Genomic DNA, 24,222 nt, shown 5'->3' with positions numbered 1-24,222 from the left:
GGAAGGTGCTAGCTATGAAGAGAGGTTGAGTAGGTTAGGTTTATTTTCACTAGAGTAAAGGAGATTGAGGGGGACCTGATTGAGGTTTACAAAACCATGAACGGTATAGACAGGATGGATAGAGACAAGCTTTTTCCCAGTGTGAAGGATTCAATAACAAGAGGTCATGCTTTCAAAGTGAGAGGTGGAAAGTTTAAGGGGGATACACATGGCAAGTACTTCTCACAGAGGGTGGTGGACATTCGGAATGCGTTGCCAGCAGAGGTGGTAGAGGCAGGCATGGGAGATTCATTTAAGATGCGTCTGGACAGATGCTGAGCATGTGGGGAGCAGAGGGATACAGAGGGTTAGGAACTGACCAACAGGTTTAGACAGTACATTTGGATTGGCTCAAGCTTGGAAGGCCGAAGGGCTGTAAATTTTCTTTGTTCTAGTCCATGGTGAGTTTAATGGTGGGATGACACGCATTAATATCCCTGTGTAGTTGTTTCAGTGACTCCTTGCCATTGGTCCAGAGGAAGAAAATGTCATCAATGTAACTGGTGTATAATGTTGGTTGGAGGTCCTGTGTACAGAAGAAATCTTGTTCGAAGCTGTGCATGAAAATGTTGGTGTATTGGGGTGCAAATTTGGTCCCTGTGGCTGTTCCGTGTGTCTGGATGAAGAACTGGTTGTCAAAGGTGAAGACGTTGTGATCGAGGATAAAGCAGATGAGTTGTAGGATGGTGTTTGGAGACTGGCAGTTGTTGGTGTTGAGAACTGAGGCTGTTGCCGTGATGCCATCATTGTGGGGGATGCTGGTGTAGAGTGCTGAAACGTCTATTGTGATGAGGAATGTTCCCGGTTCGACTGATCCGGGGGTGCTGAGTTTCTATAAGAAATCTGTATTGTTGCGACAGAAGCTGGGGGTCCCCTGTACAATGGGTTTCAAGATGCCTTTGACACAGCCGAAGAGTTTTCACATAGGGTCCCATTGTCTGAATCGATGGGACATCCTGGTGTATTGACTTTGTGTATCTTCGGAAGGCAGTAGAAGTCGCCTATGCAAGAAGTACCTGGGATGAGGGTGTGTAGGGAACTCTGAAGGACTTGATCCAAAGTCTTGGTCAATGTGTTTAGTTCACGGGTGTGCTGTTTGGGCGGAACGGCCGTTAATTGCCTGTAGTGTTCCTGGTTGTTCTGTTGTCGGTACACTTCCTTGCAGTAATCTGTTCTAATCTGAATGACAATGGCTCCTCCTTTATCTGCTGGTTTGATGACAATGTTGTGATTGGTTTTGACAGCATGGATGGCATTGCGTTGTGAATGGGTGATGTTTTGCTCTACCTTGTGGGTGCGGCTGATGTATCAGGCATTTATGTATTTCCTGACAGTTTGAGCATAATTGTCAAGCCCAGGGCAGCGGCCCTCCAGTGGACTCCAAGTTGACTCCTTTGGTTGTTCCTCTATGGATCCCTGTGCTAACTGTTCCAGTTCCTCGGTGGGCTCATTGGGATCACTGCTAGCATCTTGAAAGAATTCTCGGAGTCTCATTTGTCTGATGAATTCCTCTGTGTCTGCTGGAAGACCCATGGGGTCCATTTTGGTGGGGGGGCAGAAATTGAGACCCCTGCTCTTCTGGTTGAAGGGTGTGGTCCGATAAGTTGACAATCGACTTCCCTGGGGTGATAACATTATCTACTGTGGTGTCAAGGCGAGCTTGGGTATGCTCATGGTGACGCCACGTTGCTCCAGCTTCTTGTTCTTTGTGTGCATGTACGTGGTGTAGTTTTGTCACTTTGCCTCTTTGGCAATGTCCCATAACTGTACTTCTGCATCCTGAATGTAGGCTGAGCGTGTGGACTCCATCTTAATTTCAAGTTTGTGGTGTTCATAGCAAACTGCCCGGCTTTCAGGCCAACAACATACAACCTTGTCACAGTGGACATTACAAAATGTGTCCGAGTGTCGACACGGATATTACCATTACACATGGGGACACCTCCCACCATGTACGTAGCAGGTACTCATGCAACTCATCCAACATTGTCTACCTCATACGCTGCAGGCAACGATGCCCTAAGGCATGGTATGGCAGCGAGACCAAGCAGAGACTACGGCAATGGATGAATAGACACCGCACAACAATGAACAGACAGGAAGGTTCCCTCCCAGTTGGAGAACACTTCAGCGGTCCAGGACATTCTGCCTCGGACCGTCAGGTGACCATCCTCCAAGGCGGACTTCAGGACATGCAACAACGAAAAGGTGGCTGAGCAGAGGCTGAGAGCTAAGTTCAGTATCCATGGGGATGGCCTCAACTGGGACCTGGGGTTCATGTCACACTACAGGTGACTCCACACGCACACACGCACACACACACACACACACACAGACATAGACACACACACATACAGACACAGACACTCATACACACACACACACGCACGCACACACACACACAGACATAGACACACACACATACAGACACAGACACTCATACACACACACACACACAGAGACATAGACACACACACATACAGACACAGACACTCATACACACACACACACGCACGCACGCGCACACACACACACAGACATAGACACACACACATACAGACACAGACACTCATATACACACACACACAGACATAGACACACATACACACACACACACACACACATAGACACACATACACACACACACACAATCTCCTACACACCCATGCACTCATGCAGACCCACTCTCATACACATGTACCCTCTCACAGACTTATAACCCTTTACACTCACACACATACACAGACTCACTCACAGACACTCATCACCCCCGCCCAACACCCCAGACACACACACACCCACATCAACACATACACATATAAGTTTGTGGGGTGAAATTGTACTTGCAGAATTGAAATCCAGTGTTTAAATTAGAATGAGTCTGGCCATTATTGGCACAGACAGTCTTACACCGGTCAGCTTACACCTTCAATGCACTATCTGGGCCGACATGACATCAATTGTTAAAGTTCACCTGAGAATGTAAATTTTAAGTATTCTGCGACTTACATGTAAAAGAACTGAAACCAATATGGTCATTCTAAAAGATGAGAGGCTCAACAAACAATCCAGGTCTTTTTCAATATATCATTTCAGTTACATCACACTTTAAACTCTTGCTATAAATTCTGTATCTTAAGATCACACACTCCACAATCACCTGATGAAGGTGCTGCGCTCTGAAAGCTAGTGCTTCCAAATAAAACTGTTGAACGATAACCTGGTGTTGTGTGATTTTTAACATTGCACACCCCAGTCCAACACCGATACCTCCACATCTTGATCACAACAGAGCAACGACATTGTGTGTGTGTGTGTGTGTGCAGCTTGGAAACCCAGAGCAGAATCACTAGCAGCAGACTCACAACATTGTGTACACATGGGGTCCTTAAAGGCAAGATACACAGACAGGTTTACCATGTAATCTTCTCCCTGTGGGACATGAGAGACATATTAAACTTTATGATGATGTGTAAATTATCATCTGTTTCTTTTTCAGTCACACAATGGCCCACTGACATAAAAAGTTTAGAAACTGACTTCAAGATGGATCTAGCCCAATTGCAACACAACGGTGAGTGGATGTCTGATCATCATGTCTCCACAATGTAGAGAGTTCCCAATTTGTCAGAGGATCCAGTCATTCTCTCGACACTCACTTTGAGACTGGGCTGAAATCCTTTCAATTCAGGAGGGTCGCAGTTCCACCTGTTGATAGTGTAAAGGAGGATGGTCCTGTCTGTGTGACAGTCACTGGAGTAAGCATTCAGTGTTATAACCTGGGTTTAGTTTGTGTCAGGAACTAAAGTCTAACAGTTAATCAGCACAAATATAGTGCTGTCTGATTAGTCATTCCAGTCTGACTCTGGATGGTGAAATTTGATACAAGTGAAGCAGTTATATCCAACCCACAATATCCTGTTTAAAAACAAAATAAGAAATTGCTTGGAAAATTCAATATGTCTGGTAGCATACGCGGAGAGAAAGCAGAGTTCCAGTGACCCTTCTTCAGAACAGTGTTTCTGTGTTTTTAGGTCCTGGTTTGAGTTTGCTGAGTTGCTTGGAGTGAATTAGAAACCTCCCAGACTCTCCCTCAGCTGGACAGGAGATTGGGGCCTTTGAAATTTCCATGCTCTGCCTTGTGGTGTGATGTCAGGCCTTAATCCCTCCGCTGTAGACCCACCGTGTCCCATCACCTCCTCTCCGTTCTGTCTCACTACCTATCTGAGTAACGTTATTGCCTCTCTCCTGCACGCTCAGTGCTTATAGAATACAGGCAGAGGATCCTAATGTTGTAGCTTCCCTGGGACAGTTGGATTGAATTGAAGAAAACAAATTGTACACCACATGTCTTCAGTGCTGCAGTTGTTATATTGTCAGTTCCTGCAGCCTTTGCTGCACTGAGTGCTCTCAGCTGTCTATAAAAATCACATGGAGTGAATCGGATTAGGTGAAGATGGACCTGTGTGAGGCTGGGCCTGTTGGGATATCACCCGCTCGGTACATCAGGGTGAAGATTGTTGGGAAATCCTCAGTCCTGCATTTTGAATTCACATTCCATGTATTTTGGCTGCTCCAATATTTTGGATGGGCGTGTTCATGAGAATGGCTAATAATCTATCATTCCTCGTCAATTCATTAACTCTGTTGGTTAGTTTATTTAAAACTGTAAAACAGGTTATAATTTATAAAAGAGACATCACAACAGAGTTACTACATTTTATGTGTGTGTGCAGCTTGTTAACCATAGCAGAACCATTAGCAGCACACTCACAACACTGAGGACACAAAGGGTCCTTAAAGGCAATTACACAGACAGGTTTACCATGTAATTTTCTCCCTGTGGAATATGACAGGCTATTAAACTTTCTGCTATGTGTAGATTATCATCTGTTTCCTTTTCAGTCACACAGCTGTCCACTGACATGAAACGTTTAGAAACTGACCTCAAGACGGATCTTGTCCAATTGCAACATAATGGTAAGTGTGCCTGACCAATCATCATGTCTCCACAATTAGAACGTAGAACAATACAGCGCAGAACAGGCCCTTCAGCCCTCGATGTTGCACCGACCTGTGAACTATTCTCAACTCGTCCCCCTACACTATCCTAAAATCATCCACGGACTGTTTAAATCTCCCTAATGTGGCTGAGTTAACTACATTAGCAGGTTGGGCATCCCACACCCTTACCACGCTCTGCGTAAAGAACCTGTCTCTGACATCTGTCTTAAATCTATCACCCCTCAATTTGTAGTTATGCCCCCTCGTACAAGCTGACGTTATCATCCTAGGAAAAGGTCTTTCACTCTCTACCCTATCTAATCGTTTGATCATCTTGTATGTCTCTATCAAATCCCCTCTTAGCTGAAAATGTGTTGCTGGAAAAGTGCAGCAGGTCGGGCAGCATCCAAGGAGCAGGAGAATCGACATTTCAGGCATGAGCCCTCTGACCTGCTGCGCTTTTCCAGCAACACGCTTTCAGCTCTGATCTCCAGCATCTGCAGTCCTCACTTTCTCCTCAAATCCCCTCTTAGCCTTCTTCTTTCCAATGAGTACAGGTTCAAGTCTCTCAGCCTTTCCTCCTAAAGACCTTCCCTCCAGACCAGGCAACATCCTGGTAAATCTCCTCTGCACCTTTTCCAATGCTTCCACATCCTTCCTGAAATATGACGACCAAAACTGTACACAATATTCCAAGTGTGGTCGCACGAGTGTTTTGTATAGTTGCAGCATGATATTGCGACTCTGGAACTCAATCCCTCTCCCAATGAAACCTAACACACCGAATGCCTCCTTAACAGCACTATCCAACTCGGGTGGCAACTTTCAGGGATCTATGCACATGGACTCCAAGATCCCTCTGCACATCCACACGACCAAGAATCTTTCCATTGACCCAGTACTCTGCCTTCCTGTTATTCTTCCCAAAGTGTATCACTTCACATTTAGCTGCACTGAACTCCATTTGCCACCTCTCAGCCCAAATCTGCAGTTTATCCAAGTCCCCCTGCAACCAGCAACATTCTTCCACACTGTCCACTACTCCACCAACTTTAGTATTGTCTGCAAATTTACTAATCCATCCATCTATGCCTGCGTCTAAGTCATTTATAAAGATGACAAACAGCAGTGGGCCGAAAACAGATCCTTGTGGCACACCACTAGTAACCCGACTCCAGGCTGAATATTTTCCATCAACTACCATTCGCTGCCTTCTTTCAGAAAGCCAGTTTCTAATCCAAACTGCTAACTCACCCTCAATCCCATGCCTCTGCATTTTCTCCAACAGCCTACCATGTGGAACCTTATCAAAGGCTTTACTGAAATCCATGTACACCACATCAACTGCCCTACCCTCATGCTTGGTCACCTTCTCAAAAAACTCAATGAGGTTTGTGAGATATGACCTGCCCTTGGTGAAACCATGTTGATTATCTGAAATCAAATTGTTGCTTTTTAGACGATTATAAATCTTATCTCTCATAATCCTTTCCAAAACCTTTCCTACAACAGAAGTAAGGCTCACTGGTCTATAATTACCTGGGTCATCTTTACTGCCCTTCTTGGACAAGGGCACAACATTTGCAATCCTTCTGTCCTCTAGTACCAAACCTGTAGACAATGACGACTCAAATATCAAAGCCAAAGGCTCTGTATCTCCTCCGTAGCTTCCCAGAGAATCCTCGGATAAATCCCATCTGGCCCAGGGAACTTGTCTACTTTCATTCCTTCTAGAATTGATAACACCTGTTTGTAACTAACCTCGATCCTTTCTAGTCTAATATCTCATACCTCATTCTTCTCGTCTACAATATTCTCATTTTCCTGAGTGAACACCGATGAGAAATGTTCATTTAGCACCTCTCCGATCTCCACAGGGTCCACACTCAACTTCCCACTTCTGTCTTTGACTGGCCCTAGTCCTACCCGAATCATCCTTTCATTCTTCACATACCTATAGAAAGCTTTAGGGTCCTCTTTTATTCTAGTTGCTAAAGACTGCTTGTGTCCTCTCTTTGCTCTTAACTCTCTCTTTAATCCTTCCTAGCTGATCTGTAACTCTCCATCGCCTCATCTGAACCATCTTGCCTCATCAACACATAATCGTCCTTCTTCTTTGTAACAAGAGATGCAATTTCTGTAGTAAACCACGGTTCCCTTACCTTATCACTTCCTCCCTGCCTGACAGGGACATACCTATCAAGGACATGCAATATCTGTTCCTTAAACCAGCTCCACATTTCCATTGTCTGCATCCCCTGCATTTTGCTACCCCATTCTCTGCACCCTAATTTTTGCCTAATTTTACATTGTAATTGCCCTTGCCCCATCGATAACTCTTGACCTGTGGCATGTACCTATCCCTTTCCATCGCTAAACTAAATGCAACTGAATTATGGTCACTCTCTCCAAAGCGCTCACCTACAACTAAATCAAACACCTGACCTGGTTCATTACCAAGCACCAGATCCAATGTGGCTTCCCCTCTTGTCGGCCCTTCGACATACTGTGTCAGGAAACCCTCCTGTACACATTGGACAAAAACGGATCCATCCAATGTATTAGAATTATAGCATTTCCAGTCAATGTTGGGAAGTTAACATCCCCCATTATGACCACCCTGTTCCTTCACTCCAACCCGGAATAATTTTGCCAATCCTCTCCTCCACCTCCCTGGAACTCTGCAGAGGCCTATAAAAAAACTCCAAGCAGTGTGACCTCTCCTCCCCTCTTTCTAACCTCAGCCCACACTACCTCAGTAAACGAGTCCTCATCAAAAGTTCTCTCAGCCACCGTTATACTATCTTTTACTGCCTTGCCTGTTTTTAATGAAAGATCTAAACTCTGGAACCTGCAACACCCATTCCTCACCCTGCTCTACCCATGTCTCCAAAATGGCCACCACATCGAAGTCCCAGGTACCTATCCGTGCTGCAAGCACTCCTACCTTATTTCGGATACTTCTGGCGTTGAAATAGACACACTTCAAACCACTTCGCTGTCTGCCAGCACATTCCAATGACCTTGAAATCTTGTCCATGCCCTCCCTACTCTCATCCTCCTGTGCAATGCAACTGCACTTCCGGTTCCCATCCCCTTGCTGAGCTAGTTTAAACCCACCCGAATAGCACCAGCAAATTTCCCACCCAGGATATTAGTACCCCTCTGGTCCACGTGAAGACCGTCCTGTTTGTACAAGTCTCACCTTCCCCAGAATGAGCCCCAATTATCCAAAAGCCTGAAACCCTCCCTCCTGCACTATCCTTGCAGCCACATGTTCAGCTGATATCTCTCCCTATTCCTTGCCTTGTTGTCACGTGGCACGGGTAACAAACCAGAGATAACAACTCTGTTTGTTTCTAGCTCTCAGCTTCCACCCTAGCTCCCTGAAATCCTGCCTTACATCTCTATCCCTCTTTCGACCTATGTTGTTGGTACCTACATGGAGAACGACATGACCCTCTCCCTTCAGGACCCCAAAGATACGATCCGAGACATCACAGACCCTGGCACCTGGGAGGCAACACACCAACCGCGAGTCTCGTTCATTCCCTACAAACCTTTTATCTGAGCCTCTAACTATTAAGTCCCCAATAACTAACACTCTCCTCCTTTCCCTCCTTCCCTACTGTGCAACAGGGACAGGCTCTGTGCCAGAGACCTGGGCCCCACTGAATACCCAATTCAGAGAGTTCCCCAACGTGTCAAAGGCTCTGCTCATTCTGTCGATACTCACCTGAGACCGGACTGAAATCCTTTTGATTCAGGAGTGTTGGAGCTCCACCAGTGGATGGTATAAAGCAGGATGGTCCTGTTTGTGAGAGTCACTGGAGTAAACATTCAGTGTTATAAACCAGGTTTAGTTTGTGTCAGGAATTTAAATCCAACAGTTTATCAAGCCCGATATAGTGTTGTATAATTAGTCCTTCCAGTCTGACCCTGGACAGTCAAATTTGTGATAAGTGAAGCAATTATATCCAACCCACAATATCCTGATTAAAAACAAAAAAAACAGAAGTTGCTGAGAAAGCTCAACAGGTCTGGTAACATGTGTGGACAGAAAGCAGGGTTAAGATGTTTGTTCTAGTGATCTTCTTCAGAACAGTGTTTCAGTGTTTTTATGTCCTGGTTACAGTTTGCTGAGTTGTGTGGAGTGAATTAGAAACCTCCTGGACTCTCCCTCAGCTGGACAGGAGAGCAGGGCCTTTGAAATTTCCATGCTCTGTCTTGTGGTGTGATGTCAATCCTTAATCCCTTCATAGTAGACCCACTATGTCCCATCACCTCACCTCTGTTCTGTCTCACTACTTCATTGTGTGACATTACTGCCTCTCTCCTGCACCCTCAGTGCTTATAGAATACAGGCAGAGGATCCTAATGTTGTAGCTTCCCTGGGACAGTTGGATTGAATTGAAGAAAACAAATTGTACACCACATGTCTTCAGTACTGCAGTTGTTATATTGTCAGTTCCTGCAGCCTTTGCTGCACTGAGTGCTCTCAGCTGTCTCTCAAAATCACATGGAGTGAATCGGATTAGGTGAAGATGGACCTGTGTGAGGCTGGGCCTGTTGGGATATCACCCGCTCGATACATCAGGGTGAAGATTGTTGGGAAATCCTCAGTCCTGAATTTTGAATTCACATTCCATGTATTTTGGCTGCTCCAATATTTTGGATGGGCGTGTTCATGAGAATGGCTAATAATCTATCATTCCTCGTCAATTCATTAACTCTGTTGGTTAGTTTATTTAAAACTGTAAAACAGGTTATAATTTATAAAAGAGACATCACAACAGAGTTACTACATTTTATGTGTGTGTGCAGCTTGTTAACCATAGCAGAACCATTAGCAGCACACTCACAACACTGAGGACACAAAGGGTCCTTAAAGGCAATTACACAGACAGGTTTACCATGTAATTTTCTCCCTGTGGAATATGACAGGCTATTAAACTTTCTGCTATGTGTAGATTATCATCTGTTTCCTTTTCAGTCACACAGCTGTCCACTGACATGAAACGTTTAGAAACTGACCTCAAGACGGATCTTGTCCAATTGCAACATAATGGTAAGTGTGCCTGACCAATCATCATGTCTCCACAATTAGAACGTAGAACAATACAGCGCAGAACAGGCCCTTCGGCCCTCGATGTTGCACCGACCTGTGAACTATTCTCAACTCGTCCCCCTACACTATCCTAAAATCATCCACGGACTGTTTAAATCTCCCTAATGTGGCTGAGTTAACTACATTAGCAGGTTGGGCATCCCACACCCTTACCACGCTCTGCGTAAAGAACCTGTCTCTGACATCTGTCTTAAATCTATCACCCCTCAATTTGTAGTTATGCCCCCTCGTACAAGCTGACGTTATCATCCTAGGAAAAGGTCTTTCACTCTCTACCCTATCTAATCGTTTGATCATCTTGTATGTCTCTATCAAATCCCCTCTTAGCTGAAAATGTGTTGCTGGAAAAGTGCAGCAGGTCGGGCAGCATCCAAGGAGCAGGAGAATCGACATTTCAGGCATGAGCCCTCTGACCTGCTGCGCTTTTCCAGCAACACGCTTTCAGCTCTGATCTCCAGCATCTGCAGTCCTCACTTTCTCCTCAAATCCCCTCTTAGCCTTCTTCTTTCCAATGAGTACAGGTTCAAGTCTCTCAGCCTTTCCTCCTAAAGACCTTCCCTCCAGACCAGGCAACATCCTGGTAAATCTCCTCTGCACCTTTTCCAATGCTTCCACATCCTTCCTGAAATATGACGACCAAAACTGTACACAATATTCCAAGTGTGGTCGCACGAGTGTTTTGTATAGTTGCAGCATGATATTGCGACTCTGGAACTCAATCCCTCTCCCAATGAAACCTAACACACCGAATGCCTCCTTAACAGCACTATCCAACTCGGGTGGCAACTTTCAGGGATCTATGCACATGGACTCCAAGATCCCTCTGCACATCCACACGACCAAGAATCTTTCCATTGACCCAGTACTCTGCCTTCCTGTTATTCTTCCCAAAGTGTATCACTTCACATTTAGCTGCACTGAACTCCATTTGCCACCTCTCAGCCCAAATCTGCAGTTTATCCAAGTCCCCCTGCAACCAGCAACATTCTTCCACACTGTCCACTACTCCACCAACTTTAGTATTGTCTGCAAATTTACTAATCCATCCATCTATGCCTGCGTCTAAGTCATTTATAAAGATGACAAACAGCAGTGGGCCGAAAACAGATCCTTGTGGCACACCACTAGTAACCCGACTCCAGGCTGAATATTTTCCATCAACTACCATTCGCTGCCTTCTTTCAGAAAGCCAGTTTCTAATCCAAACTGCTAACTCACCCTCAATCCCATGCCTCTGCATTTTCTCCAACAGCCTACCATGTGGAACCTTATCAAAGGCTTTACTGAAATCCATGTACACCACATCAACTGCCCTACCCTCATGCTTGGTCACCTTCTCAAAAAACTCAATGAGGTTTGTGAGATATGACCTGCCCTTGGTGAAACCATGTTGATTATCTGAAATCAAATTGTTGCTTTTTAGACGATTATAAATCTTATCTCTCATAATCCTTTCCAAAACCTTTCCTACAACAGAAGTAAGGCTCACTGGTCTATAATTACCTGGGTCATCTTTACTGCCCTTCTTGGACAAGGGCACAACATTTGCAATCCTTCTGTCCTCTAGTACCAAACCTGTAGACAATGACGACTCAAATATCAAAGCCAAAGGCTCTGTATCTCCTCCGTAGCTTCCCAGAGAATCCTCGGATAAATCCCATCTGGCCCAGGGAACTTGTCTACTTTCACTCCTTCTAGAATTGATAACACCTGTTTGTAACTAACCTCGATCCTTTCTAGTCTAATATCTCATACCTCATTCTTCTCGTCTACAATATTCTCATTTTCCTGAGTGAACACCGATGAGAAATGTTCATTTAGCACCTCTCCGATCTCCACAGGGTCCACACTCAACTTCCCACTTCTGTCTTTGACTGGCCCTAGTCCTACCCGAATCATCCTTTCATTCTTCACATACCTATAGAAAGCTTTAGGGTCCTCTTTTATTCTAGTTGCTAAAGACTGCTTGTGTCCTCTCTTTGCTCTTAACTCTCTCTTTAATCCTTCCTAGCTGATCTGTAACTCTCCATCGCCTCATCTGAACCATCTTGCCTCATCAACACATAATCGTCCTTCTTCTTTGTAACAAGAGATGCAATTTCTGTAGTAAACCACGGTTCCCTTACCTTATCACTTCCTCCCTGCCTGACAGGGACATACCTATCAAGGACATGCAATATCTGTTCCTTAAACCAGCTCCACATTTCCATTGTCTGCATCCCCTGCATTTTGCTACCCCATTCTCTGCACCCTAATTTTTGCCTAATTTTACATTATAATTGCCCTTGCCCCATCGATAACTCTTGACCTGTGGCATGTACCTATCCCTTTCCATCGCTAAACTAAACGCAACTGAATTATGGTCACTCTCTCCAAAGCGCTCACCTACAACTAAATCAAACACCTGACCTGGTTCATTACCAAGCACCAGATCCAATGTGGCTTCCCCTCTTGTCGGCCCTTCGACATACTGTGTCAGGAAACCCTCCTGTACACATTGGACAAAAACGAATCCATCCAATGTATTAGAATTATAGCATTTCCAGTCAATGTTGGGAAGTTAACATCCCCCATTATGACCACCCTGTTCCTTCACTCCAACCCAGAATAATTTTGCCAATCCTCTCCTCCACCTCCCTGGAACTCTGCAGAGGCCTATAAAAAAACTCCAAGCAGTGTGACCTCTCCTCCCCTCTTTCTAACCTCAGCCCACACTACCTCAGTAAACGAGTCCTCATCAAAAGTTCTCTCAGCCACCGTTATACTATCTTTTACTGCCTTGCCTGTTTTTAATGAAAGATCTAAACTCTGGAACCTGCAACACCCATTCCTCACCCTGCTCTACCCATGTCTCCAAAATGGCCACCACATCGAAGTCCCAGGTACCTATCCGTGCTGCAAGCACTCCTACCTTATTTCGGATACTTCTGGCGTTGAAATAGACACACTTCAAACCACTTCGCTGTCTGCCAGCACATTCCAATGACCTTGAAATCTTGTCCATGCCCTCCCTACTCTCATCCTCCTGTGCAATGCAACTGCACTTCCGGTTCCCATCCCCTTGCTGAGCTAGTTTAAACCCACCCGAATAGCACCAGCAAATTTCCCACCCAGGATATTAGTACCCCTCTGGTCCACGTGAAGACCGTCCTGTTTGTACAAGTCTCACCTTCCCCAGAATGAGCCCCAATTATCCAAAAGCCTGAAACCCTCCCTCCTGCACTATCCTTGCAGCCACATGTTCAGCTGATATCTCTCCCTATTCCTTGCCTTGTTGTCACGTGGCACGGGTAACAAACCAGAGATAACAACTCTGTTTGTTTCTAGCTCTCAGCTTCCACCCTAGCTCCCTGAAATCCTGCCTTACATCTCTATCCCTCTTTCGACCTATGTTGTTGGTACCTACATGGAGAACGACATGACCCTCTCCCTTCAGGACCCCAAAGATACGATCCGAGACATCACAGACCCTGGCACCTGGGAGGCAACACACCAACCGCGAGTCTCGTTCATTCCCTACAAACCTTTTATCTGAGCCTCTAACTATTAAGTCCCCAATAACTAACACTCTCCTCCTTTCCCTCCTTCCCTACTGTGCAACAGGGACAGGCTCTGTGCCAGAGACCTGGGCCCCACTGAATACCCAATTCAGAGAGTTCCCCAACGTGTCAAAGGCTCTGCTCATTCTGTCGATACTCACCTGAGACCGGACTGAAATCCTTTTGATTCAGGAGTGTTGGAGCTCCACCAGTGGATGGTATAAAGCAGGATGGTCCTGTTTGTGAGAGTCACTGGAGTAAACATTCAGTGTTATAAACCAGGTTTAGTTTGTGTCAGGAATTCAAATCCAACAGTTTATCAAGCCCGATATAGTGTTGTATAATTAGTCCTTCCAGTCTGACCCTGGACAGTCAAATTTGTGATAAGTGAAGCAATTATATCCAACCCACAATATCCTGATTAAAAACAAAAAAAACAGAAGTTGCTGAGAAAGCTCAACAGGTCTGGTAACATGTGTGGACAGAAAGCAGGGTTAAGATGTTTGTTCTAGTGATCTTCTTCAGAACAGTGTTTCAGTGTTTTTATGTCCTGGTTACAGTTTGCTGAGTTGTGTGGAGTGAATTAGAAACCTCCTGGACTCTCCCTCAGCTGGACAGGAGAGCAGGGCCTTTGAAATTTCCATGCTCTGTCTTGTGGTGTGATGTCAATCCTTAATCCCTTCATAGTAGACCCACTATGTCCCATCACCTCACCTCTGTTCTGTCTCACTACTTCATTGTGTGACATTACTGCCTCTCTCCTGCACCCTCAGTGCTTATAGAATACAGGCAGAGGATCCTAATGTTGTAGCTTCCCTGGGACAGTTGGATTGAATTGAAGAAAACAAATTGTACACCACATGTCTTCAGTACTGCAGTTGTTATATTGTCAGTTCCTGCAGCCTTTGCTGCACTGAGTGCTCTCAGCTGTCTATAAAAATCACATGGAGTGAATCGGATTAGGTGAAGATGGACCTGTGTGAGGCTGGGCCTGTTGGGATATCACCCGCTCGATACATCAGGGTGAAGATTGTTGGGAAATCCTCAGTCCTGAATTTTGAATTCACATTCCATGTATTTTGGCTGCTCCAATATTTTGGATGGGCGTGTTCATGAGAATGGCTAATAATCTATCATTCCTCGTCAATTCATTAACTCTGTTGGTTAGTTTATTTAAAACTGTAAAACAGGTTATAATTTATAAAAGAGACATCACAACAGAGTTACTACATTTTATGTGTGTGTGCAGCTTGTTAACCATAGCAGAACCATTAGCAGCACACTCACAACACTGAGGACACAAAGGGTCCTTAAAGGCAATTACACAGACAGGTTTACCATGTAATTTTCTCCCTGTGGAATATGACAGGCTATTAAACTTTCTGCTATGTGTAGATTATCATCTGTTTCCTTTTCAGTCACACAGCTGTCCACTGACATGAAACGTTTAGAAACTGACCTCAAGACGGATCTTGTCCAATTGCAACATAATGGTAAGTGTGCCTGACCAATCATCATGTCTCCACAATTAGAACGTAGAACAATACAGCGCAGAACAGGCCCTTCGGCCCTCGATGTTGCACCGACCTGTGAACTATTCTCAACTCGTCCCCCTACACTATCCTAAAATCATCCACGGACTGTTTAAATCTCCCTAATGTGGCTGAGTTAACTACATTAGCAGGTTGGGCATCCCACACCCTTACCACGCTCTGCGTAAAGAACCTGTCTCTGACATCTGTCTTAAATCTATCACCCCTCAATTTGTAGTTATGCCCCCTCGTACAAGCTGACGTTATCATCCTAGGAAAAGGTCTTTCACTCTCTACCCTATCTAATCGTTTGATCATCTTGTATGTCTCTATCAAATCCCCTCTTAGCTGAAAATGTGTTGCTGGAAAAGTGCAGCAGGTCGGGCAGCATCCAAGGAGCAGGAGAATCGACATTTCAGGCATGAGCCCTCTGACCTGCTGCGCTTTTCCAGCAACACGCTTTCAGCTCTGATCTCCAGCATCTGCAGTCCTCACTTTCTCCTCAAATCCCCTCTTAGCCTTCTTCTTTCCAATGAGTACAGGTTCAAGTCTCTCAGCCTTTCCTCCTAAAGACCTTCCCTCCAGACCAGGCAACATCCTGGTAAATCTCCTCTGCACCTTTTCCAATGCTTCCACATCCTTCCTGAAATATGACGACCAAAACTGTACACAATATTCCAAGTGTGGTCGCACGAGTGTTTTGTATAGTTGCAGCATGATATTGCGACTCTGGAACTCAATCCCTCTCCCAATGAAACCTAACACACCGAATGCCTCCTTAACAGCACTATCCAACTCGGGTGGCAACTTTCAGGGATCTATGCACATGGACTCCAAGATCCCTCTGCACATCCACACGACCAAGAATCTTTCCATTGACCCAGTACTCTGCCTTCCTGTTATTCTTCCCAAAGTGTATCACTTCACATTTAGCTGCACTGAACTCCATTTGCCACCTCTCAGCCCAAATCTGCAGTTTATCCAAGTCCCCCTGCAACCAGCAACATTCTTCCACACTGTCCACTACTCCACCAACTTTAGTATTGTCTGCAAATTTACTAATCCATCCATCTATGCCTGCGTCTAAGTCATTTATAAAGATGACAAACAGCAGTGGGCCGAAAACAGATCCTTGTGGCACACCACTAGTAACCCGACTCCAGGCTGAATATTTTCCATCAACTACCATTCGCTGCCTTCTTTCAGAAAGCCAGTTTCTAATCCAAACTGCTAACTCACCCTCAATCCCATGCCTCTGCATTTTCTCCAACAGCCTACCATGTGGAACCTTATCAAAGGCTTTACTGAAATCCATGTACACCACATCAACTGCCCTACCCTCATGCTTGGTCACCTTCTCAAAAAACTCAATGAGGTTTGTGAGATATGACCTGCCCTTGGTGAAACCATGTTGATTATCTGAAATCAAATTGTTGCTTTTTAGACGATTATAAATCTTATCTCTCATAATCCTTTCCAAAACCTTTCCTACAACAGAAGTAAGGCTCACTGGTCTATAATTACCTGGGTCATCTTTACTGCCCTTCTTGGACAAGGGCACAACATTTGCAATCCTTCTGTCCTCTAGTACCAAACCTGTAGACAATGACGACTCAAATATCAAAGCCAAAGGCTCTGTATCTCCTCCGTAGCTTCCCAGAGAATCCTCGGATAAATCCCATCTGGCCCAGGGAACTTGTCTACTTTCATTCCTTCTAGAATTGATAACACCTGTTTGTAACTAACCTCGATCCTTTCTAGTCTAATATCTCATACCTCATTCTTCTCCTCTACAATATTCTCATTTTCCTGAGTGAACACCGATGAGAAATGTTCATTTAGCACCTCTCCGATCTCCACAGGGTCCACACTCAACTTCCCACTTCTGTCTTTGACTGGCCCTAGTCCTACCCGAATCATCCTTTCATTCTTCACATACCTATAGAAAGCTTTAGGGTCCTCTTTTATTCTAGTTGCTAAAGACTGCTTGTGTCCTCTCTTTGCTCTTAACTCTCTCTTTAATCCTTCCTAGCTGATCTGTAACTCTCCATCGCCTCATCTGAACCATCTTGCCTCATCAACACATAATCGTCCTTCTTCTTTGTAACAAGAGATGCAATTTCTGTAGTAAACCACGGTTCCCTTACCTTATCACTTCCTCCCTGCCTGACAGGGACATACCTATCAAGGACATGCAATATCTGTTCCTTAAACCAGCTCCACATTTCCATTGTCTGCATCCCCTGCATTTTGCTACCCCATTCTCTGCACCCTAATTTTTGCCTAATTTTACATTATAATTGCCCTTGCCCCATCGATAACTCTTGACCTGTGGCATGTACCTATCCCTTTCCATCGCTAAACTAAACGCAACTGAATTATGGTCACTCTCTCCAAAGCGCTCACCTACAACTAAATCAAACACCTGACCTGGTTCATTACCAAGCACCAGATCCAATGTGGCTTCCCCTCTTGTCGGCCCTTCGACATACTGTGTCAGGAAACCCTCCTATACACATTGGACAAAAACGGATCCATCCAATGTATTAGAATTATAGCATTTCCAGTCAATGTTGGGAAGTTAACATCCCCCATTATGACCACCCTGTTCCTTCACTCCAACCCAGAATAATTTTGCCAATCCTCTCCTCCACCTCCCTGGAACTCTGCAGAGGCCTATAAAAAAACTCCAAGCAGTGTGACCTCTCCTCCCCTCTTTCTAACCTCAGCCCACACTACCTCAGTAAACGAGTCCTCATCAAAAGTTCTCTCAGCCACCGTTATACTATCTTTTACTGCCTTGCCTGTTTTTAATGAAAGATCTAAACTCTGGAACCTGCAACACCCATTCCTCACCCTGCTCTACCCATGTCTCCAAAATGGCCACCACATCGAAGTCCCAGGTACCTATCCGTGCTGCAAGCACTCCTACCTTATTTCGGATACTTCTGGCGTTGAAATAGACACACTTCAAACCACTTCGCTGTCTGCCAGCACATTCCAATGACCTTGAAATCTTGTCCATGCCCTCCCTACTCTCATCCTCCTGTGCAATGCAACTGCACTTCCGGTTCCCATCCCCTTGCTGAGCTAGTTTAAACCCACCCGAATAGCACCAGCAAATTTCCCACCCAGGATATTAGTACCCCTCTGGTCCACGTGAAGACCGTCCTGTTTGTACAAGTCTCACCTTCCCCAGAATGAGCCCCAATTATCCAAAAGCCTGAAACCCTCCCTCCTGCACTATCCTTGCAGCCACATGTTCAGCTGATATCTCTCCCTATTCCTTGCCTTGTTGTCACGTGGCACGGGTAACAAACCAGAGATAACAACTCTGTTTGTTTCTAGCTCTCAGCTTCCACCCTAGCTCCCTGAAATCCTGCCTTACATCTCTATCCCTCTTTCGACCTATGTTGTTGGTACCTACATGGAGAACGACATGACCCTCTCCCTTCAGGACCCCAAAGATACGATCCGAGACATCACAGACCCTGGCACCTGGGAGGCAACACACCAACCGCGAGTCTCGTTCATTCCCTACAAACCTTTTATCTGAGCCTCTAACTATTAAGTCCCCAATAACTAACACTCTCCTCCTTTCCCTCCTTCCCTACTGTGCAACAGGGACAGGCTCTGTGCCAGAGACCTGGGCCCCACTGAATACCCAATTCAGAGAGTTCCCCAACGTGTCAAAGGCTCTGCTCATTCTGTCGATACTCACCTGAGACCGGACTGAAATCCTTTTGATTCAGGAGTGTTGGAGCTCCACCAGTGGATGGTATAAAGCAGGATGGTCCTGTTTGTGAGAGTCACTGGAGTAAACATTCAGTGTTATAAACCAGGTTTAGTTTGTGTCAGGAATTTAAATCCAACAGTTTATCAAGCCCGATATAGTGTTGTATAATTAGTCCTTCCAGTCTGACCCTGGACAGTCAAATTTGTGATAAGTGAAGCAATTATATCCAACCCACAATATCCTGATTAAAAACAAAAAAAACAGAAGTTGCTGAGAAAGCTCAACAGGTCTGGTAACATGTGTGGACAGAAAGCAGGGTTAAGATGTTTGTTCTAGTGATCTTCTTCAGAACAGTGTTTCAGTGTTTTTATGTCCTGGTTACAGTTTGCTGAGTTGTGTGGAGTGAATTAGAAACCTCTCAGACTCTCCCTCAGCTGGACAGGAGAGCAGGGCCTTTGAAATTTCCATGCTCTGTCTTGTGGTGTGATGTCAATCCTTAATCCCTTCATAGTAGACCCACTATGTCCCATCACCTCACCTCTGTTCTGTCTCACTACTTCATTGTGTGACATTACTGCCTCTCTCCTGCACCCTCAGTGCTTATAGAATACAGGCAGAGGATCCTAATGTTGTAGCTTCCCTGGGACAGTTGGATTGAATTGAAGAAAACAAATTGTACACCACATGTCTTCAGTGCTGCAGTTGTTATATTGTCAGTTCCTGCAGCCTTTGCTGCACTGAGTGCTCTCAGCTGTCTATAAAAATCACATGGAGTGAATCGGATTAGGTGAAGATGGACCTGTGTGAGGCTGGGCCTGTTGGGATATCACCCGCTCGATACATCAGGGTGAAGATTGTTGGGAAATCCTCAGTCCTGCATTTTGAATTCACATTCTATGTATTTGGTCTGCTCTCATATTTTGGATGGACATGTCGATGAAAATGGGCTATTAATCCATTGTTCCTCATCAATTGATTAACTCTGCTGGTTAGTTTATTTAAAACTGTAAAGCAGGTTATAAGTCATAAAGCAGGCATCACAACAGAGTAACTGCATTGTGTATGTGTGGAATGGAAAATTAATATTTACTGTGAAATCTGAAAGAGAATACTTTGCTAAATCTAATACTTTGCTAAATCTTTAGGTAGACAGCCTCACTTTGCTGAATTTTGCAGGCAGACAGCCTGGCCTTGCAATTCTTGCAAGCAGTCGACCTCAGCAGAGTCAGAGAAAACATAAGGGCAATAAGCACTTATATCAACAGCAACGGAATGAGAAAAACAACTCCATGTGTGGAGAGGAGTTTGAATGTTCCCAGCTCTTGTCCTTGAGTGGTGTGATAGGGCGAAGCCAAGTATAGTATAAAGAGAATATGTGAAAGCTATTTGGGGCCCTTAATGAGGCATTTTGCCAAGTGTATTGGGTCCCACTGTAGAGGTTACAATAAAGTTCGTTCTTTGCTCTTGCTAGCATTTGAGTCGAGTTGATTTAATTTCCACGATAGAAGGATTAAGTGATGAGGACAAGAGGAAACTAAACTTGGTTCATCAGCGTGCTGCTCGAGCAGCAGGAACCTGCTAGCACCTACCTAGTTTGGCTCCGTCTCACACATGTATTAATGATCTCTGATGTGGATCAGTGAGGTCTTCAGTGATAAAACCAGGTGAAATCACAGAATCCCTACGGTGTGGAAACAGGTGATTTGCCACAACAACCCTACAAACAGTAACCCTATGCAGACGCATTCCCTTATATTTACATCTGATTATTGCACCTAACCTACATGTCCGTGAACACTATGGGGCAATTTAGCTTGGCCAATCCATGCTAACCTGCACATCTTTGGACTGTGGGTGGTAACTGGAGCACCGGGAGGAAACGCCACACAGACATCAAACGCCAGAGGCTGGAATCGAACCTGAGTCCCTGGTGCTGTGAGAAAGCAGTGCTAAACACTGTTCCACCCCCTGCTGTGAACTTTGGCATCAGGATAAGATTCAGCTGAATGAGAGCTGCAGAATCCTATTCAGCTCCATGGAGCATCGACATCCCTGATCAACTGTTGTTAAAGTGTTCTGATCACTCAATAGGAAGAGTGTTGGCAACAGGAGTTGTCCAGGATCATGTGGAATTCTTGGCACATCTGCTTCCTCAGGAATTGTACAGGAAGCTTCACTTTCCCAAGTCTGAGTTTGAATCAGAGAATTTGGAGAGTTTTGAATCACTTCCTCGGATGGTCAGCCAGGAAATGCAGGAGGGTTCAAAACCTGCTCTAATTCCTGGGTGATGTTAAAACGAACAACCCACCCAAACTTCCCACAAGAACTCCCACGGAAAGCCAACCCTAATCTGGGTGCCTGACATCCCTCCACTGCACTGACACCAACTGAACCCCAAAGGTCTCCTGGATTTCCATATACACTAGCATGGATAGAGAGTGGGGAGAAAAAGGTCCTTTTCAGGATGGCAGCCGGTGACTAGTGGTGTTCTGCAAGCCTCAGTGTTGGGGCCATAACATTTCCCTTTATACATTAACCATCTAGATGAAGGAACTGAGGGTTTTCTGGCTAGGCTTGCAGATGATACAAAGATAGGTAGAGGGACAATTAGCATTGAGGAGATAGGGAGGCTGCAGGAAGATTTGGACAGGTTCGGAGAGTGGGCAAAGAATTGGCAGATAGACTATAATGTGGGAAAGTGTGAGGCCATGCACTTTGATAGGGAAGAATAAAGACCTAATATTTCTAAATGGGGAAAAAAATTCAGAATTCTAAAGTACAAAGGGACTTGGAAGTTCTGATGCAGAATTTCCTTAAGGCAAACTTGCATGTTTATAGTCGATAATTAGGAAGACAAATATAATATAGACATTTGAACTTGAGAGGACTTGAATATAAAAGCCAGGCATACTCCTGGGGATCTATAAGGCTCTGGTCAGTCCACATATAGAGTATTGTGAGCAATTTTGGACCCTATATCTCAGGAAGGATGTACTAGCCCTGGAGCAGCTCCAGAGGAGGTTTACGAGAAAGATCCCAGGAATGAAAATTTAACATACGAGGAACATTTGAGGACTCAGGGATTAAATTTGATGGAATTTTGAAGAATGAGGAGGGATCTGATTGAAACTTACAGAATACTAAATGGCCTGGATAGAGTGGACATTGGGAAGATGCTTCCATTGGTGGGAGAGACTAGGGCCTGAGGGCACAGGCTTAGAGCAAAGTATTATGGACCAGGCGAGACCCCCTGGATTCAAACCCTTTGTCCAGGCAGTGTTCTGACCTGACTCCAAATGCAATTGACTGTCTACCCTGAACAACTCCCAAATGAACCCATTGGATAGGAGTTCCCTAATTGGGGCTGTTGACTTGGTCCAATCAGGGACCTCTGGCTGACAGATATAAACAGGAGAGTCAGGGTGACCTGGTGAGGGAATACTCTTGGTGGAGTTATTTTACCAACTACCAGACTCACACTACTCTCAACCAGACCTGACTCTATCTCCAGGAGAAAGTGAGGACTACAGATATTGGAGATCAGAGGCGAGAGTGTGGTGCTGGAAAAGTACAGCAGGTCAGACAGCATCCGAAGAGCAGGAGAATCGATGTTTCAGGCATAATCCCTTCATCAGGAATACTCTATCTCCATCTGACTCTACCTCCATCTGAATAGGGCCCTACCTATGCTGAGCCCTTTCTCACTTTCCTACCCCCACCCTACTCCCCAACACACCCTGTCACTGTATCTGTGGTTTAAAGGCCTTAAAGACATACAATAAAAGGCTCAGTCACTGTAGTGCTTATCCCTCCTTAGCGACAGAGGGAGAACTGGTGGTGAATTCCTTGTGTCTGAGGTGAGGGGAGAGAACGAGAAGGCAGGACCTTCATACTAACCTCAGCCTGTGCAGAAATTAAAGCTGCATTGCTGAGAATCCCTGTGTCACAAACCAGCTGCCCAGCTGACTGAGTGAACCAACCCCACAGAATGTTACACGAATTGCAGAAAAACAGCCAGTCCACTTCTCTGCTACCTCCCTACATGTTCTTTTCTCTTGTTGTTTATTAGATTCCCTACAGTATGGAAACAGGGCCTTCAGCCCAACAAGTCCGCACCGACCCTCCAAAGAGTAACCCACCCAGACCCATTTCTCCCTGACTAACGCACCTAACACTACGGGCAATTTAGCACGGCCAATTCACCTAACCTGCACATCTTTGGACTGTGGGAGGAAACCGGAGCACCCAGAGGAAACCCACACAGACACGGGGAGGACGTGCAAACTCCACACAGTTGCTCGAGGCTGGAATCGAACCCGGACCCTGGTGCTGTGAGGCAGCTGTGCTAACCACTGAGCCACCGTGCCAATTTATGTTGCTTTGATTTGGAAAGACTGAAAGACCACCCAGTAACCTCCACCAGAGGCAAGTCCTTTAGTCTGATCTGGCTTGGAAATAACGATTCTGACCATAGATGGGAGGATTCAGCACAATATGTCCTTTTTAATCATCAGAACTGGCAAACCACAAGTGGAACTGGGTGTGCAAGAATGACCCTGGGAGACCCCAGTATTGTCCACAGATCTCATAAACTCTTATGACGTTTGGTCCAAGAGTATCTCCCACTGTCTTACACACACCATTCAACCTTCAATGAAGCAGTTTCCCTCAACATTGTATAGTATGGGGAGGAAGGGCTGAAGGTACTTGTGCACAGAGTGTAACCTGCTGTGGTTTCAGAGCCCACTGTCTATTGTTACTCAGCGGTACAGTCAGTGGATGAGTGTGAAAACCTCCAGAATTGCTCAGTAACAGTGAGGAAATCATCATAATGACAGATCCTGTTTGCACTCCTCCTCAACCAACCATGCATTACAGGCTTATGTCTCTACTGTGACATTGGTGCAAGTGAACACTGTATAGTCCTGAAGAAATCAAACTCCAATTAACACATTGAGAACACCGTCCATTGTGTGGTCTGGCACGGTCACTGCACAGAATGAGACAGGCCGTGAGCAACCCAGGTGGCAAAAACAGGGCATCCACAAGATGCAGATGCTGTAGGCCACCAACAGGGGCAGCAGTGGGTATACCTGAGAATCAGGGAATACAGTGCGAGAGATATTAACCTGGGCCACCACTGTGCTTAACACCATGGACACCATCTACAAAATCTGAAAAGGGACAGTCCCTTTGAGAAGTATACACATTTGATGGAGGGCTTTCAATAATTGAAGCTAAAAC

The 24,222-nt window shown here is 45.2% G+C and overlaps 1 protein-coding gene across 2 annotated transcripts in view; it reads left to right on the top strand.

Moving 5' to 3' along the window:
* Positions 1-24,222, top strand: part of LOC140467902 (uncharacterized) — a 111,148-nt gene that overhangs the window by 75,108 nt on the left and 11,818 nt on the right. For both annotated transcript variants that reach the window (XM_072563977.1, XM_072563978.1), the window contains exons 4-7: positions 3,539-3,613; positions 4,945-5,019; positions 10,037-10,111; positions 15,129-15,203. In XM_072563977.1, the coding sequence (XP_072420078.1) occupies positions 3,539-3,613; positions 4,945-5,019; positions 10,037-10,111; positions 15,129-15,203 (300 nt within the window). The remainder of the gene's footprint in view (positions 1-3,538; positions 3,614-4,944; positions 5,020-10,036; positions 10,112-15,128; positions 15,204-24,222) is intronic.

Source organism: Chiloscyllium punctatum, chromosome 46 (genome assembly GCF_047496795.1).
Source record: "Chiloscyllium punctatum isolate Juve2018m chromosome 46, sChiPun1.3, whole genome shotgun sequence".
NCBI classification, from domain to species: domain Eukaryota; kingdom Metazoa; phylum Chordata; class Chondrichthyes; order Orectolobiformes; family Hemiscylliidae; genus Chiloscyllium; species Chiloscyllium punctatum.
The sequence above is the reverse complement of the archived record's forward strand: the minus strand, read 5'-3'. Positions and strand labels throughout refer to the sequence as shown.